We start from the raw sequence: 18,171 nt of genomic DNA on the forward strand, positions 1-18,171 counted from the left end.
GGACACTAGGCACTGAGAATATCTATGGATCCCACAGGTGATACCTCCTCAGTGTATGGAAGTTATGCAGGAGACCAGGTTTTGAACAGGACCGCTTGTGTGCCAGGATGGTGCGGAGGGGAATTAAAAAGGTCTAGTAATTAGTGTTGATCAGAGGTGGAATTGGAGAAATTTAGAATAATGCCACAGACTAATCAGAGCCTCAAATCTGTAGGTACTTGCATGGAAGTCCCGTCAAAAGGGAGTTTACATTCTACTTTAAGCCAAGAGAAAAAAACTGGCCATTTCTCCAAGTAAAACAAAGCTTAAAAACCCACTGCCATAGAATAAGGGTTTGTGGTTGCACAATGCGACATGATTCCCCATGAAATCTTGGATGCTCTAGATACTCGTTAGCAATGTCAGAGAAGCCTCTGCCAGAATGACAGGGCCAGCTGGTTTTTGTGTTACCGACCAGTCAGAAGGGTGGAAAAGGCACAGGGTAGAGAGTGTTACCTATGTCAGGTTAATAGCAGTGAAGACAACATAGGCTGAATATCAGTTTAAAAGCTCAAGTTCAGTCTATAGGGGTTTCGGAAGTTTAACCTGAGCTACTAAGCCAACTTATTCTGTCTTCACTGCTATTTTTTGACTTCTGGTTATAGACAGATCTACTTTTGCATGTCTAGCTGGAGCAGTTTAAGAAATTACCACTTCTGCAGCCAAGGCATTGTTACTAATTGTGTGAATACTCTTCATCCCCTTCAGGGCTAAGTAAAACAGATTTTAAAAACCTTAAACTACTCCAGCTAGATCTCTGAGGAAAGTCTGTCTACATCATGTGTTATCCAATGTGAGAGTTAAGAAATGATTTTCAATTTTCTCTCCTTTGTAGTTAGGTTAGAAGACAGTGAAGTGGGACCTGTTTCACAAGGATATTTCTTCCCACAAGTAGAAACACTTTGCTTATGAATGTTATTCTTGTTCAAAATCCTTTGATTAAAAAAGTACTAACCATGGTGCATTATTTGTGAATCTTCCCAAATTGATAACATCTGCAGATTTCATATGTTGATGAGTTTCCTATAGTTAGCTGTGCCCTATCCTTCCAGTATTATTGAGTAATATTGAGAAACTGAGTATTATCCGCAGGTCTGTATTCCCTCAGTGGTAATCATCAGCCCACGTAGTCTGATCTGTGTAGAAGAGCCTTCTAAACAGCTGATTGCAGTGACTGTAGGCTATGTCACTTCCTTCTGATGCTCCTTTATATTGAATATCCCATCACTTGAGTGCAATTAGGCTGTAATCCAGATTGAAATTTCATGCCTACATTTTATTTCCATAGTGGCTGGAACCTATATCCTGTTTTCCTCAGCTTTCTGGAGAAGTGACTCTCAGATTTTAGTTTTGTATCTTAGATTCCCATGTCCTCTTTATTACAAATGTCGTGTACCATTTTTGTGGTTATTCAATATTAAACATAGAAAGCTATTACAAAATTTGAGAAGAAGTTGAAAATTAAATCCTGTCTTATTGGAGCTCGTGAAACAAAATACAGATTTATTGGTTTTATCACAACCTTTTTTGTTGTATTTTCTAGTAACTAGTTGTCCTAGTGAATGCTCATCTAATGAGGGTGTACAGGGTATTTGGCTAGTGTTAGTAATTAATTACTGAACTCCCCCTGAAAATTGGCAGTAATTGGCTCTTCTTAATAAACCAGATGAGGAGACTGTGATGATGGAACTTCCCTGCTCAAAGCAGGAATTTTTTCTGGATGGTGTAAAGTTACAAACCATGAAGGGAAGATTGTACTGCTGCATGTACAAAACCAGAATAATGCCTGGCACTTGCAAAATCGTTCCCTTGTTTGCTCAAAGTACTCTACAAACTGAATAGAGGATTTAAGTCACTGAGCCTTGAAACTTACATCTTTCACTGACATTAAATTCCTCTGCCATTTCCTGTTAAACCAAACAGCTTTGTCTATACCTCATCCTAAAATATTGTGTGGTGATTTTTAACAGGAATATGATGAGGAATGGGCTAAAAAAATCCAGAGCGAGAAATTTCGATGGCACAACTCTCAGTGGCTGGAGATGGTGGAGAGTCGGCAGATGGATGACAGTGAGCAGTATCTGTATGGTGATGATCGCATTGAGCCCTACATCCATGAAGGGGATATTCTGGAAAGACCTGACCTCTACTACAATGCAGGTAAGGCAGCATATATTAGTATTCAGGACTGGGATTGCTACCTCTGCGTTTGGAACGGGAGCTTGACTTGGGGCTGTAGAGAGAATCTGCTGACTCAAACCAGTGGGACGGTCACCCTTCTGTGTCACTGGGAGCAGCACTGATGCATGCTAGCCAGGGATGGCTTGACCTTGTTAGGATGTTAGTGATGGATTGAGTACTGATGATCTTATGAAGTGTTACAGGTCTTCAGAAATATGAGTAGACTATCTCAGTGAGCTAATGGACCATGATGACTGATTTGAATAAAGGCGGGCCAGCCTTGTTTTTACACCTATTTCTTATGTCCATAGCTTGTTTGCTTTGCAAACACAAACCTTTTCTCACCCCTGTTAAAATTCACAGCTATGGGATTTGATGCTGAATTTTGTTCTGCCTCGTGTTAGTTCTGTAATGGAATTTTTATTGCAGATCTTAATGAAAGACTTCAGTTGAGCCACATCAAACTTGTAGGTTCCTTAGCAGAGGCAATTGTTCCATGACTTTCAGCTAATCTGTTTGTATGTTTTTTGCTGTCGTATATCTAGGGAAGTGTGTGAATCTCTTCGGTAAATACTGTATGAGAGAGTTTTATTACTTGACAATTTGAACAAGTTAGTTAAAAAAACCCCAGAATTATTCTTAAGAAGAGTCATGTTCTTATTTGAGATTAACCCTAATACATATTCTAAAGAAAAAAGACAGTTCTCATTTTGCTTAATCCTATTAGTAGTGCATAATGGCACAGTTCTGGGGGATCTCAAGTGGAATCTGCTCTGTCTCTCTCCTTCCGTAAAGATTTTGTAGGTACTAAGAAAATAGAAGTTGCCGTACTGGATTAAGACACTCATGTATCTCGTCCAACATTGCCAGCTGTTTCAGAGGAAGGTTCAAAAAACTCTGCAGGAGACAATCATGAAATAATTTGCCCACTGGATATATGTCTTCATAACTTTTCATAACTAGGAGTTGGCTTATGCTTTCAAACTTGTGGTTTTATATCCTTTTCAAACTTCTGGATGACTGTGTGCGCATGAATTTTTTTTTTAATTGCTGGGTTTGAGTCTGTGGTTTTTTATTTTCCACATAAGTGTCCAGTCCTTTGCTATGAAGCATGAGTCACAAAACTCTATAACTGTGGATGAATTTGCAGGAATAGTAATAAGAAAAACAAAACCACTAAACCCATAAGCTTTACTTGTAGTTGCTGTGAGAAAATAGTTGTGCAAGATCTCAGTAGCATTTCAAAAATTATTCTCAAAGGATGTCAGAACTTAAGGATTCTTTTTCTTCTACTTTTGATGACATATGTCAGCCATAGCAACTTGCCTTTTTAGTGGTATGTTTTTCCCTTTTGAATCCTGCAGCTTTATCTTGCTCAACCAGACCTACAAGGTTAGCAGTGTGAGCCGTGTTGTATGGTACCGGGGTCTTTTATTACAGCAAGTCTTCTTTGGGCTTCCTAAGTTAAAGATGTGCCAGCATGCCTGGCATGTAGTCTCCCCTTTATAGGTCTTAATAATAACCTTTCCTTATTTCATAGAGCCATTTCTTTTCCCCATAATGTGAGCTAGAGATGGAGTGGCACCAGTAACACCGAATTTCCTGGCTTTTAATCATTTATGTTACAGGCTTTGTTATTTGAACAAAGATTTTTGTGTTGGAATTGATATTTGACCGGGAAGGAGAGGCAGATTTCCAATGATATGTTCTGCAGATGTTTGAAAAGTGCTTTTGTTTTTAAAGGTATAAGAGTAGGTGATTATATTCAAAATACAGATTCACTTCTCAGGTTCCTTCTGACAAGTGCTAGTAATGGTGTGCTTCTGAAGTCTGCTAGATTTATACTTTTGAGATGTGGCCAGAGGGGACATAATATTGGCTACGGATTATTGTACCAATTGGAGTAGCCATTTGTGTTTCTGAAGGACAGAGCATTACCTAGTCAAAAAATAACAAAATTACAAAGCTTTGTGCAGTCAGAAATTAAATGCTTGTATTTCAATTTGATAATTTTAGAAATGACCTGCACTGATGGCTGACACTCAGTACAAGTTCCCCCTCAGCCGTAATAGTTCTTGAGTTCACTGATGGCAAGATGAGTTCCTTATTGAGATGATCCATCAACATCTCTCTTGCATGGTAATTTAAACCTACGTGAAAAACTTGATAGAATCTCTGAAGTTACCTTCATGAGCTCGGTGTCTCTCTTGCTCTGAAAGTATGTAACCCTAATTTATGTTGAAATGTACATAACAACAGATGTCCTTTAACTGTGTAATCATATTATATGCAGCTGATGCTATCCATGTGCTTTCATTTTCCTATAAATTCATGCGAGCTGTAACTCTGAGCGTTATGGTTTGAATGTTAGCACTCTTGATTGAAGACACTTTAAGTAGTGGTAGCTCTAGCTTCAGAGTTAAAATGTAGTGCTTGCTTTATTAATATAAGGATAGATGCTATTTTTAAATCTCTCTGCTTTCAAATAAGTTTTAACCAAACCTGACTGTTTAAAATACATAGTCACTTAAATTGATCGGTTTTGATCTGAAGCGCTGCAGGTATAAAATGCTCATGTTCCCCTCACTTCTTTTCTGTGAAAAATACAGAATAAGTGGTGAGATGGGAAAACTTGGCACAAGTGTTAATAATAGCCATTTCAACTTTCCTTCCTTTTCTTTGGTTATTTTACCTCCATGTGATATCACAGAGCACTCATGTCTTGCTGAAAATGCTGAAAGACAGCAATATCGATCTGTGCCAGATTACTTGCTTGTCAAGTAATACTCTTTCACATACTGTATACACATGTATACAATTAGAATATAGCCATGTACAGCTATCTTATGCTGCTAAAGTGTAGTCTGATCATGGCTAGCATTTTTCATTTACAATCTGTTGTGTTGTATTCAGTCACTTTCCCATGAGGCATTATCTTCTAAATGAATCTCTATAGCACCTCATCAAATGTCTGTTAGAAATCTAGATGTGTCAATTCTATTCCTTTTATCATTTGTCACTATATTATCTTCAAAAAACATCAGGTAAATTCATAAAGCACAGGGAGATTTGTTTGAATGCCTGAGTCGTCATCTCTAAGCCCTTGTGTCTGTAAGTAACTTTCCACTGCTTCCTGCACAGGCAGTTTTAGTAGTTTTGAAACCACAGAGGTTAAGTTAAGTGGCCTGAGACTCCCTGGATCTTATCTCTCTTTCTTTAAAGTGGAATGGCATTTGTAACTTCCTAGTCATTAGTAATCTCTCTCTCCTCTGTTAAACTATTAAAGTATCAGTCTGAATGTACCTGTTTCTGCCCTGTTTTTATTGGGATGCTTTCTGCACTGCAAGTCCAAGATTATTTTCGTACAGTAATGGAGACAAACTGATGTAGGGTCTGTTTTAATGAAATAGCTTGTTTTATCTGATTAGAGCCTAATACTAATTACCAAGTAAGATCTGTGCCCTTAATATTAACAAGAAATGTGTTTTGTGAATGGGAACAGGAAAGAGTTAAGCTGGGCTCTCATTCAGCTGGGGTCAGTTCACTGACTTTACTTCAAAGACACTCTGGATTTACACTGATGTAACAGAGGGAAAATGTTAGCCCCTGATTTTCTTCTCTTCCTTATAAAGCAAGCAGAGACTGTGAAGCCTTTAAGGAATACTACTGGCTTTACAAATGCCTGCATCTTCATATGCCAGAGTTTTAATATAAAGGAAGCAAAAGAAAACTGTAAGCTGTGTTCTTGAGAGGATATCATGTAAAAAGACCACCCTTTCAGGATATAGCTAGAAGACATTAAAATATGGGGGAGATGAAAGAAATAGGTTTGAGGTGGCTTACCTGTTTTTCTTAACCAGTTTTAAGAGATACAGTGGTGAAGGGTAGAGTCTGGCCAATTAAAACCTTTGCTGCTTTTCTACTTTTATGCTGCTGGCCCAGATTAATGTTTGACCCTTCTCATTACTTTTTCTCTGGGCTCACTTTCATGGCAGGGCAGACAAGATGGGTCTTGATACAACCTTTACAGGCCTGAGGAGGAAGGGGTAAAAGAATATTTCTTAGGTACAGCTTTTTTCAGGGTAGTAGGCTGAGCTACTTGGAGTCCCAGTAAGGCTTTTTGTAATTGAAGTTGCTGTTTTTCAGTATTATTGTTGCTTGACATTCCTCCCAACTGCAAGTTGCTAATGAATTCCTGAGACAAACCAGCACAGGTTGTGTAGCCCACTTGCCCTGAAGCCATGCTCCTTCGTACAGTCACTGTGTCTGTCTTGTTTTTATAGATGGCCTAATAGCCCCCGATGGAGCGGTGAGCCCGGATTTCTTCAGCGATTACCATCTTCAGAATGGAGACCTCGTTGGGCAGCATCCCTTCTCTAGCAGGTAAATTGCTGTTTGTAAAGAATGAACATAATCCAATAACGGCTATTCAAGTTTCTTTATAGAGCTTCGTTGGTGGTGGTCAATAGTTTTTGCCCTCATAGCAGTGGGAGTGGTTTACACTGAAAAAGCAGTTCTAATCTGTCTCCTGAATTACATGTGTCTTTTAACATATTAACATACGTGTTGTAATACATCATAGCTTTTCAAAAGCTGTAGAATAGAAAAGTAAAACTAGAACACACAACTAACTACATATTACGACAATTATTCAAATACTACTCAGACATTGTTGTTGGGAAATATCTAGAGAGGCTTGAGATGCTGATTACCTAAAAGACTTTTGTTTCTAATATTCTCAAATTGTTAAAAACAAGTTTCTCAGCTGCCAAAACTATTTCTGTGGGTTTATTTTTTTTTGTTTGTTTGGGTTTTTTTGTCCCTTAACCTAAGTCTTCCCAAGGTATTCTCAGTTAGATTACTGATGGTACTTACTTTGAAAATTTGCTAGATGAGCAAAAGATGTTGGCTTGACTTTTGGGAGATGTTTCTCTGAATTCCCCCTCTGGTCAGTGACCTCTCCTTCTCTGAATGTTAGCAAGCTGTTCCAGTTTGAATTTCTGAGTAGACTTCTCCCACGAGTTCAAAATAGAAAAGACTCATTTCAAAGAATGAAATCTTCATAGATCCTGTAGCATTTAGGAAATGCCTTTTATAGAGCATAAATTATGTGCAGTCATTAGCAGGAAATATTTCAAACACTTTACAGTCAAGGTACAGAATTCACTTTAATGGGATGTTATGTGGACATGCCCAGCCCTGTGGTTGAAGTTGTTTCTTTCCAAAGAAAAAATATTCTTTTCACCACTTAAAACTTTAGTCACCATTTGTAAAATATGAGTAATTCACCGTATGTGCAGCTGAAGCAAAAAAGATTTTTTTCCCTTTCTTTGGCTTCTTGTAATTGTTAAAGGGCAGTGGATGGTTACACTTGTTTGTTTGTTCTACCTGTGATGCACCAGAAAGCTAAACACTCAGCAAGGGTGAAATGGTGGTAACGTTTTTAAGGGCAAATTAAAGTAACTAAAATGCTCAGATCAGGAAAAAAAGTAGGACTTAAGAGGTGGATCCTCTTGAAAAAAGGAAGTGTTTATACTCAGTAAGGATGAAGTTCAGACTAGTGTGTAACCCTTCGCGTGGAGGCTATGTTTGGGAAGGGGATACTGGCGCTGATCACTTCCAAATGCGCAACCTTCGTTTCAGAGCAGGCAGGTGATAGAGAAACTGAGGGAAGTATGAGCTATATGCTACTCTTGGAGTCTTACTATGTGACTTACCATTTTTAACTTTAAAATAAACACACAACCCAGGAGATGACAGATTTCTCTATTAACCAGAACATTGTATGGGTATGTGGTCTCAGCAGTCTTCACGCCCCGCTGGAGGTGGGGGGGAAAGGTGTGTGGGGTGAAGAATGCAGACTCCTTTGTTTCCAATAAACTTAGATATAGCTCCAGTCAAGATGCTCTTGTTTTGCCAGAAAGCTTTCAGCTGGGAAAAAAAATAATCTTGAGTGTCCTTGGGTAAAAGTTGATCACTCAACCTCAAATTTCAATCCGTTATCAGGGAGCTACGTTAGTAAGCTGCTTTTTAATCTGATTGTATTCCAACTAAAACGAGTAGCAAAATACATCTGGTATATACCTAGTTAAATTAAGTATTTGTAGAATTTTCTTGTAATGTCTCAAGGCATTTTGGAGGCTTACCTCAAGAGAAAAACTGCAATTTGGCTAACGACAAACTTGGTAATTGCCTGTTGATGATAGCCTCTGTAAAAATTCAGATTTCTCATTAGAATTTGGTTTTCTAGGAAGACCTTTTTCGATATGATTGCTCCATGGATTTATGTGCAGTCCAGGCACACAGTCTAATTGGAAACAGTGTGGACTGTTGCAAATGTTCTGTCCTATTTGTAACAGAGCAGGACTGAATTGTTTGATAGAATAGATACTGGCAGTCGAACGGCGAATCCTAGTTTTCAGATGTGTGTCATTATCGTTTTGAACTTCTTGGCGCCAGAAGCCAGGATTTCCTGATGCTTAGAGCTAATGTAAAATGCATTAGTGCTCCAAGGCATGAGCCACGGAATTGCCAGTCCCATGAGTTTGGAGAGTCAGACCCTCCCTTTTCCCAAATTTGAATTGGTGTTGGAAGGTAAAACCATACGTGCTAGAGAGCCTAATTAAAAATAATAGCAGCAAGTCAAGGCTCTTTTTATGTGTTATATAGTGTACATTTCATCCATACCAAAACATAATTCTAGGGTATTTTTATGCTTACAGTTTAAAGCTAACAAGAACCTTATGTCAAGGATTTATTTTTAACCAGTTCCAGCTTTTAATAAATCAAGATTTTTGTTATAAAAATGGTTCATTTTTCTGTTATTAATATTTGAATATGTTTTCAGAAACTTTTTTTAAAGAAAGCTGAGTTATGATTTGCATAGACAACTAGCAAGTCAGTTAATAGTAACATTTTTTGTGAGTTCAAAGAGAGATGGCCTAATCATGAGTAGATGCATACTTCTGGTTTGTTATACTTTTCATCTGTTATGCTTTTTTTATTTATTATACATTTATTTGTTGTGCCTGTGTCTTCTGGTCTTGGCCTTTTATATTAGGCTTTTTAATTCTGTAATAGAAACAGTTGTTTGCTAAGCAATGGGGTGAATTCTGAAGGAGTCTTTTCTGTCATTTAAGACCACCCTGCGAAATTTGAGGTAGGTGACAACCATGAGCTGACTTCTTGCTACTCAACTTTGAACAATCTAATCCTTTCTTCTCCTTCCTGCATTCCTATGAGGAGGACTTAGGATATGTTACCGCTTTAATTTCTCTGAGGTTATTTCCTATCTTTGCAATGTGCTCAGACTGGATCAGGGCTTCCCCTTGCCTCCAGGACAGCCTAACAAGTCAGCCAGAAAGACTCACCTTTTTACTGCCTGCATGTCACTGAGAAGCTGAGCTAGTGCTGAACTAGTGTTGGTGCCCCCAGTGCATTACTGGGGCTTAAGTGTGTTCTGATCACCAACCTCATTTTTTGGAGCCAAAGAAATGGATCTATGAGGAGAGGTTTCCAAGGACTGGAACCAAGCTCAAGTCGCCTTGAAGATTTTCGCTGTAAGCAATATTTAATAATACCTGTGCAAGGGAGCTCAGCCCACACCAGCTGCCATGTATCAGATGTTATACCAGTTATACTGCGTTGAGCAGATAGTGAAAAGCATGTGCTTCCTTGGCTGTAGGATGCTAGTTCTAGCAGAGGTCCGGGCAGCCTCTGCCATTGCAGTTCCACCATGTTACATTCAGGAAAATTCAGGGGAATTGGAGCAGCAGCCATTTCCAGATGTGCAGTTGATGAAGTGGTTGACTTTCCTGTAACCCAGCAGGGATATCACAACCGTCTCCTGTGGAGTCCCTGTCCCAGGAGACACTGGACCTACATACCTAGACCTGCTGCACCGTCTTAGGTGGGTAGGGAAGTCCTTTTTTGAAGTCAAGAGTAAAACAGGAGTTTAAAAAAGTTAAGGTATTTATAGGCACCTGCACTCACTGGGTTAGCACATAGTGGTTTTTTTCCCCCATAATTTTTTAAGAGGGAAACATGAAGTAATAGTGTTAGCAGTAAGAACATCTATAGATCTGGCAAATTAGGCGGAGTGTCTTAGGGGCTGCATTTTTCAAAGACATTGCCTTCCCTTCACAGGGTTTCTTGGACTCTCCTTTGAAACCAAGAGTACTGACTACTGTCAAGAGTTGAGAATACTACCTTGCATGATCAATTACTGCATCCTGAAGTACAGAACAACTTTGAAGGAAATTGTAAAAGTATCTAGCCCTAAATTCAGTTTGTAGATGTGCTTGCATGCTTGCGATTCTGGACACATCCTGAAGCAAGCAGGGATAATTCTTGTTTCTAGTACTTGTCAGCATAAAGGAGAAGCGGCACATAAGTGAAGACCTGGAAAGTTGGCATTCTTCTAATAGTGCCACCCTCACTTTAGGGACCCAAGGCGTTGTTAGAAATGGAAGTGCTTTGTTTCTAGCTTGTGTGTTTTGCAGCTTTAGTTTACAGCTCTTACTTCTGAACTATATTCTTAGTGGAGTTGTACTGTTGTGTATGATGTCTATAAATAGAATTACTTCCGAATATAATGTACACAGAAGCGGTGATAAAATACATAAACAGCATCTCTTGTTTTCCTCAAAGGTTTGGAGCAGAATGCAAACAGATCGTAAGGTATGTTTTCCATTCAGCAGAAAATACATGGCTGAGGAGGTTGTTTTGACAGCTTGCATCCAGGTTTTTTTCATTGGCTCGGAAAAGACTTTTGTGATTAGATTACCAGCTTTGAATCATCTTACTGTCTTTCCGAAGCAGATGGGCATTAGGCATAGATTTGAAATTTTCATCTGTTATTAAAATCTGTATTCAAGGCTCCTGGTTCTGATAACTCTTAATATAGAGTGAAAGTTTTATGATTGTAGCAAACAAAAAATCCCTCACCTTTGGCTAATGTGATGACAGCTTAGTGTCTGAGCTGCAAGGGATAAAGACCAGCTGAAAGACATCTTCAAGAATCTATGGTCATTTATCAAATTTTAATCACCTTCTAGAGACTAATTACTTTCTTAAGCTATAAACATAATCGTGATGGCTAAATATCTTACAATAGAGATATCCACAGTATTTTTCTTACCCTTTGGGGAAGAGACCACTTTTTAACCTTTCCCAGCTATAACTAGATAATGGTACAAACTTTAAGTGCAAAAGCCAATTTTTTGTTAATATCTTCATCAGAATTCCCAAATCCTCTCTGTTTGTAGCTTTAAAAGGATTAATAGTTAGGAATGCTGGAGCTAGCCAAAACTTTTTTTCTTCCTGAGGAAGTTTTCTCCAGTGCAGAATCCTTTAACCTCGTTATAAAATGTGGCAGAGCTGCCATTGCACAATCGTCGTTTTCACTAAGACAAGGCGTTTCTCTGTGTGTGCTGTTCCCGGCGTGTGCGCTCACATCTCTCAACAGAGACCTGATTGAAGCGTCTTCCCAGGAAGCAGTGAGGTTTGGCATGTCAAACAAAACCAGTTTTATGGGGTGACTGTCTGTCTCTGTCCTTGGTGGAACATCTTTCCTCTTGCCTGGATTTACAGCCTAAAACTGTAGCTGCGTTTCTTCTTTTTTGCTGTGGCAGGTCATTGTGATATTTTGTGAGCTAAGTATATGGAGCCAGGGCCTTGCAGGCTGCTCTGCGTTGACTTCAGTTAAGCTGTGTCTGTTGTTGGCAAGTACAGGCATGCATAGCCAAACTGCTGTGTCTTGAGTTGATGGAAACTGCAGTGTGTGGGCTTCAGTAACTTAATGCACGGCCATAGGTCCTGGTGGGAGCACAAGAGAGACTCTTACTGTGACTTAGCTTATCTCTAGCTAAGCTACCCGCATGTAATGTCTGCATGTGCTAGAAGTCCACATTGAACGGCAAGAATAGTCATATCCACAGTTTCTTTTGCTTGGGTACCCTGATGAAAATCAGATGTGAATTTTCATGGGGGACAGACCTGGGTCTGTAGCCTCCCATTCCTGTTAACTCCGGCAGTGTCATGTGAACTCCCAGTCACGAGTCACAGCTGAATAGCTCCTGTTCAGGTCAGGTACAGGAACTGCGTCAGATGCTGGCAAATGCTCACTTTGTGAATGTTTATCAAAATGTTTTTAAATGGTTGCACCTGTAACTTATATCCTACATGGACATTTATAGCTATCTTCAATTAGATTTGCTAAAAGGAGTCACATGATGTACTTCTCAAGCATTGTTGTTAGGATTTCATCCCTTGCTTTAGTCTCTAAACCCTACAGGATATATTGCTGATATAAAGAACCTTCTTCCTGAGGAAAGGACTGAAGGAGTTGGTGACTCTGCTATGGAGTATTTCTTATCCATGTTGTATTTTCAGTAATGTGCACAGTTTATTTAGAAGTTTGAATGTTCCCTTCCCAGCCTTTCAGCAGCTAAGTGCCATCTTGCAGGCTATCTCTGAAGGTGAAAAACTAATACATTAGTAGACAGGAGAAGTGAGCTGCCTCAGGCAACCCTTTACAGCCATCAGTGGCAGAAGAAACTTTGTTTCATGGTTCCTGGAAAGATTAATCTAGGTAAAAAACATGCTCTCATGTGGGGTCTGTGCTACAGTAGACTTGAAAGTATCCACATCTCTCTTTCCTCATCATTTGAATAGAGGCAGTAATGCTTTCCTGTCTAAGAGGTGGATATATAGTGAATATAAAATCTTTTAATTAATGGAAAGAAAAGCTAATAGAATGTAAATTATTATTATAATACGATTCAACTTTCAGACATTTTACCATAGTGATATTTATTACAGTTCTGTGGATTACTTTTTCTTTTCCATACTTAAACTTTATTTTAAAAACAAAAACAAAAAAAACCTTTTTTGCCTTTGCAATATGTTCAGCAGAGTTGTAGTCAGCTTCTACCATTTGGACACTATTTAATTTGCATTTCCCAAGAGAATTGAATTAGGTTTTATTAGTAAATTGGGCCTATAACCTTGTAGGCAGGTTTTATTAGTTTATCACACATCAGTATTAGCAAATTGTAAATCCCACTGAAACGAATTTGAAAAGGCCTTAAAGAGAAGCCCAGAACCAATGAAGTTTCTGGAGACAAATAAGGGGGTTTTTTTTGGTTTGTTGTTTTTTTTTTTTTAATCCCACAAAAATGTTGTTAGTGGTAGCAGAGTCATATCTTTTTTATCATATTCTGTTGTCCTAACTGCCTATGTGTTTAGTTTTAAAGAAGTTAAACTGAATATGGTCAGGAGGATTTCACTACATTTCTGATATGGCTCTATATGGCTTGACATAACGGAGATAAATCATGCTTCTCATTTGGACAATGCAGCATTTACTGACTATTCATGTGAAACAGGCAGGTAAGTTTCTTTTTGTTCATCAGTGCCTGTTCAGGTGGTACATATGCTTGGAATTAAGATCTTGCATCTAAAAGATAGTAATAAGGAAGCAGAAACTGCTGCCTTTTGGAAGGTTTTGGTCACAGTCTGGGACAAGCTTATTTGAAACACTTCGCTTGATTTCTTCAGGTCCTGGATCATGGCCTAAATCAAAATTCATATAGTTGTTTTCCTTCAGTACTGAAGTCTAGGAGCGGTGCTTCCAGAACATGAGTGCTTCATCGCTAAGAGCTTTTGAATACGAGCTTGAATTTCTTCGTGTCTAGTTTATAATAATTTGTTTCTGCACCAGTACTAAACTAGAGCTACCTCTTTCTCTGGTTTTTTAGGTAGTGGTCATATTCCCTGCTAGCTGTCACTTTATTAGTTTTTTCATACTGTCTTCTCAAAGCCATGGTTATAGAAATTAAATACTGCAACCTGATCATATTATAATCCAGTTTAGGTGTCACTAATATGTATTTGACCGAATTATGTTGTTATGATGTGGACAGTTATTGTAGCAGTTTTGAAGACCAGGAGTCTGATTATCCAAGGGGAAGAAGATCTTTCTCCAGGACCCAGTGAGATTTTCCTGGGGTTTGGAGATGTGTGTGTACTGCACCACTAAAGGATTAGGGCCCAGCACTGCCTGTAATTTGGGAGTATCCAGATGAGGACAATATTCTTCATATTCAGTATTCTATATACAGCAACTTTTTAATGTGCTTGGGTGATTATTTATTATTATTCTGTTCTTAGGGCGTATCAGGAGAAGCTTCCAAGCAGCTCTCCTTGTATCCCCCAGCAGGCACATGATGTCCACAACGCACAGTCCTTGCCCCAGAGAGCTGATAGTCAAGACGGGCAGGGAACCAAAGGCAAGGAGAAGCGAGGTGACTCACCCGAAGCCGGGTGCCGGAGCCTGGAGTAGAGCAGTGCTCTCCTGACTGCTCTCGCAGTGCCCCCGTGACCGGACCACACCACCTCTCCAAGGTGTGTGGTCTGTAATCATGAAGGATCATGTTGCACTTGTTTCATTTACTGTAAGAGCTGTTTAATTGCTCTGTACAATTACACTAGTATGCTAAGAGATGAAATAGCTTGCTTGGGAATATTTTAAAGGTGCAGTTTTTTCAGGAAGTTGCAGATGCTGTTTGGGAAGAGAGTTAGCAGTGAGGTTTTAATGCACTTCAGCTCTTTTGGAATATAGGATACTTGGGCCTCTTTCACTTGCAGTCACTTCTCTTACGTTTTTTTTAGTTGCTTTGTATTTTACTATATTCCACCTGCAGTTGGCCTCATTTAACCGACATGGTTTAGGTGGCTATTAAGAATTTTAAAAGAATACCAAAATGCTGTAGCAGTTAGCTCAAGTCCTTTGGAATGTCTTACCAAAAAATCCCCCAAACGTGGGTCTGTCTCTTCTGAAATGTAACATTAATTAATTCCCACGTTTTGTCTGCTGCTCTTAGTCCCTCCAGATGTGCTACTAGGAATAGACTGGCTCCCTGGTTACAAGCCATCTGGGCTCTGTAAACTGATTTGCACTTATATTAAACAATAAGTGAACAGAATGCGGAAGAGTTATTAAAGCAAATGTACATTGCTTATAAATCTCAAAGTAAAATATTAAAACGTAGTAAACGGGAATGGAATGTGCAAATGAAGACCTGCTTGGTTTTAATGAGTTTAGCTGTGACCTTCTCGATTTCAACCAAAAGAAAAGAATTTTATTTTACTCTTTAAAAAAAAAAAAAGAAAAAGAAACTATAAAACTGCTTACAGAAGTATCTGAGACAAAAACAAGGAAATATAATGTTCTAAACTTGACTGGTCCAAACCACTCAAGCTGCTGTGACAGCTCATAAAACTGAGAGTAGTTTTTAACTGGACTCTGTTTTACATTGCCAGAGTGAATTTTCCTTGCAGGAAGTAGCCAGAAGGTTTATTTAGTTTCCAGACTGCTGCTTTGATCTTTCCATTCTGTCACTTCTCGGGTTACATAGCCCTTTTTCACTGCAGTAAATCTGCAACAGTTAATGAGAATAAAATTTCCTCCTTCTCACTGATCGCATGCTGTTAAATGCCAAACCACAGCCAGCAGCATATTTGCAGAATTCAGCTGCACTGTACAAAAACAGCACAATCAGTTTAATCTTGTTGGTTTTGTAATTCATTTTATTGAGCTTTCCTTTTTCAAGTGACCTATTTTATCAAGACAAGTGGTTGCAAGGCCAGACCTGGAAGAAAGATTTAAAACTGTAATAAAGTGAAGGGTGTTTTGTATACTACATATAAGCATGCTCACAGGATTCAAAAGTAAACCTATAATGAGTAGTTTTAAGAAGTCCCACATATCAGTGGGATATTTCTTATGGTTATTATCTGAACTGAACATGTGCTGTGAACAAGCCTCTAATATAAAAATTAATGTAACATATCAAATCAATTTATTTGCCAAATAGTTAAAATTGTTTTGATTCTGAAATTTAATTCTCAGAATCTGTGTTTATCAGCTTCAGCCATTCAAGTATGATGACTGAACCATGCTTTTCTCTTCCCTCTGGAAAACTTATTTATTATTTTTTAAATCTCGTGGTTTTTAAAACAAACAAACAAAAAAAAACCCCAAACAAAAACAACTTCTAATTTACAGAGTTTATTTGCCTTCTGGGTTTTGAGCTTCTTAAGTTTTATTTTTTTTCAAGACTCCCTGCCCAACCTTTGGCCTGGAAACATTTTATTTTTTGTTCATTTAATTAAAGTTGAAATTTTTGCATAATACTACTACTTCGAGGTACAGATCTCCAAGAAAATGTTCCACATCTGTATTTGTATCCGGCTTGTTCCCTAATATATCCAGTGTTAGCCCTAAGAAAGAAGGCAGTAAGAGACATTGAGATTTACTTCCTTCTTGGTTTATGCTAAAATCATCACTGATTTGAGATAGATTTTGACAAGATTTCACTAGGGCCCTGTGTTGATATATCAAAGTGGTTGAAATCTGGACAATCATCTATGGTGGTAAAAAATATTTAAAGTTTATTCATCGGTAATAATGCTCCAACTGCATTTGCTGTATGCGCTCTAGTGAGCACTGCAAATCCCCTAGTAATGTTAACTTTCAGAAAAGACTTTGAAAGCTTTTATTGGCTGCAGCTGTAAGTCAAAGCAGAACAGATTTTTTGACTCTCCCTCCCTCCTTCCCTCCAGCATCTGGATTATCATCCACACTGAGTTGCCTGGTTCTTGGTGCTGAGCCCTGGAGACAGCACGACTATCAGCCAGTAACCTGTTGGCGTGGCTTTTCTGGGTATTTGTGCACAAGAGGGAACTTTTTTGCCCCATTTTTATTGAAGCGCAGAGCCGAGTGGCAGTGCTTGGACTTGAGGAGCTTGTATAAATATTTAAAGGAATAATTCTTCAGCTACGAGCACTTCAACACAGGGCACTGAAAACTTGCATTTCCAGTTCAGCTGTTTATCTCAGAGTACATTTTCACAGTGACCCTGCTCTGTAACCTAGCACAGGAAGCAAGAAACACTTCTGTCTGGAAACGGGAAGGCTAGTCAGAAGCCTGTGGAAGACGTGGACCAGATCCTGAGTTGATCTAGTGAGTGACACCAGTCACCTCTATGAAGTTGCCACTTCAGGATCTTGCTCTGCTCAGGCTGTTGGCTGAAGCTTCTGTACCCAACATAACACTGACATTGCTGGAGCTCAGTAAAAGAGATGTTTGAAACCTTCCCAAGCCAGACGTATTACTAGTTATATTACTAAGGCAATGTACTCTTCAATTTATGGAGTTGACACAAATACTTTGGACTGTGCAAGGAGAGAGGGGGAGGGAAGGACATCTTCTTTGCTTTTTATTGCCTGCTCCTCAGGGCTTTTTTATTTGTTTTAGTTCTTAATTAATTCTTAAGAAATGGATGTATCTAATCAGTGGGTTTGGCCAGTTGTTGAGCCAACAGCACAGGAGATGTTTCTGTCAAGCTTATAATGGAAAGTCAGAACTCTGGGTTTCTGTTCCAGCTCTGACTGTGCACTTGACCTTTTAACAAATCCTGTACAGAATAGCTGAGAAACTCCTGCATGGCGGAGCTGTGAGCCTGGGTGAGGGAATGCTAGTGAATGCTAAAGAAGTTATCCCGATGCCCTTCAAAGAAACAGGACAGCTACATGAAACAACTTGAGTTCTTGAGTTGCTATTTTGCCCGCTGACTCTAGTCTCGATTTGTTGCCTTTCTAGCAGATCAGAAATACTCTTTTTTTCTTCTTTGAGGGGTGTTACAGAATAAGCAGAAGTCTTTTCTATCTAAGTCAGTCTAATTTGAGTCTTCTCATTACTGTAGTTTGTCACTTGATGTCTTTAATGTTTGGGGTATTTTTTCTCTCAACACTCCATCTGGGAAACTGAGGTCATGGAAAAAAAGAGCAACTTGCCCGGGATCACACAGCAGGTAACTGACAGAGCAAGAAACTGAGCCCAAGTCCCAGGCTACTTTCACAGAGCTGGGATGGCAAGCTCTACGGCTT

At 38.9% G+C, this 18,171-nt stretch overlaps 1 protein-coding gene across 7 annotated transcripts in view; it reads left to right on the forward strand.

The window, feature by feature from the left end:
- KIFAP3 (kinesin associated protein 3) overlaps positions 1-18,171 on the forward strand; it is a 71,120-nt gene that overhangs the window by 44,778 nt on the left and 8,171 nt on the right. For 3 of the 7 annotated variants that reach the window (XM_075156736.1, XM_075156738.1, XM_075156734.1), the window contains exons 18-19: positions 2,010-2,199; positions 6,504-6,603. In XM_075156736.1, the coding sequence (XP_075012837.1) occupies positions 2,010-2,199; positions 6,504-6,603 (290 nt within the window). The other 4 variants (XM_075156735.1, XM_075156739.1, XM_075156737.1 and 1 more) reach the window with 4 other exon arrangements.

This window comes from Calonectris borealis, chromosome 8 (genome assembly GCF_964195595.1).
Source record: "Calonectris borealis chromosome 8, bCalBor7.hap1.2, whole genome shotgun sequence".
NCBI lineage: Eukaryota > Metazoa > Chordata > Aves > Procellariiformes > Procellariidae > Calonectris > Calonectris borealis.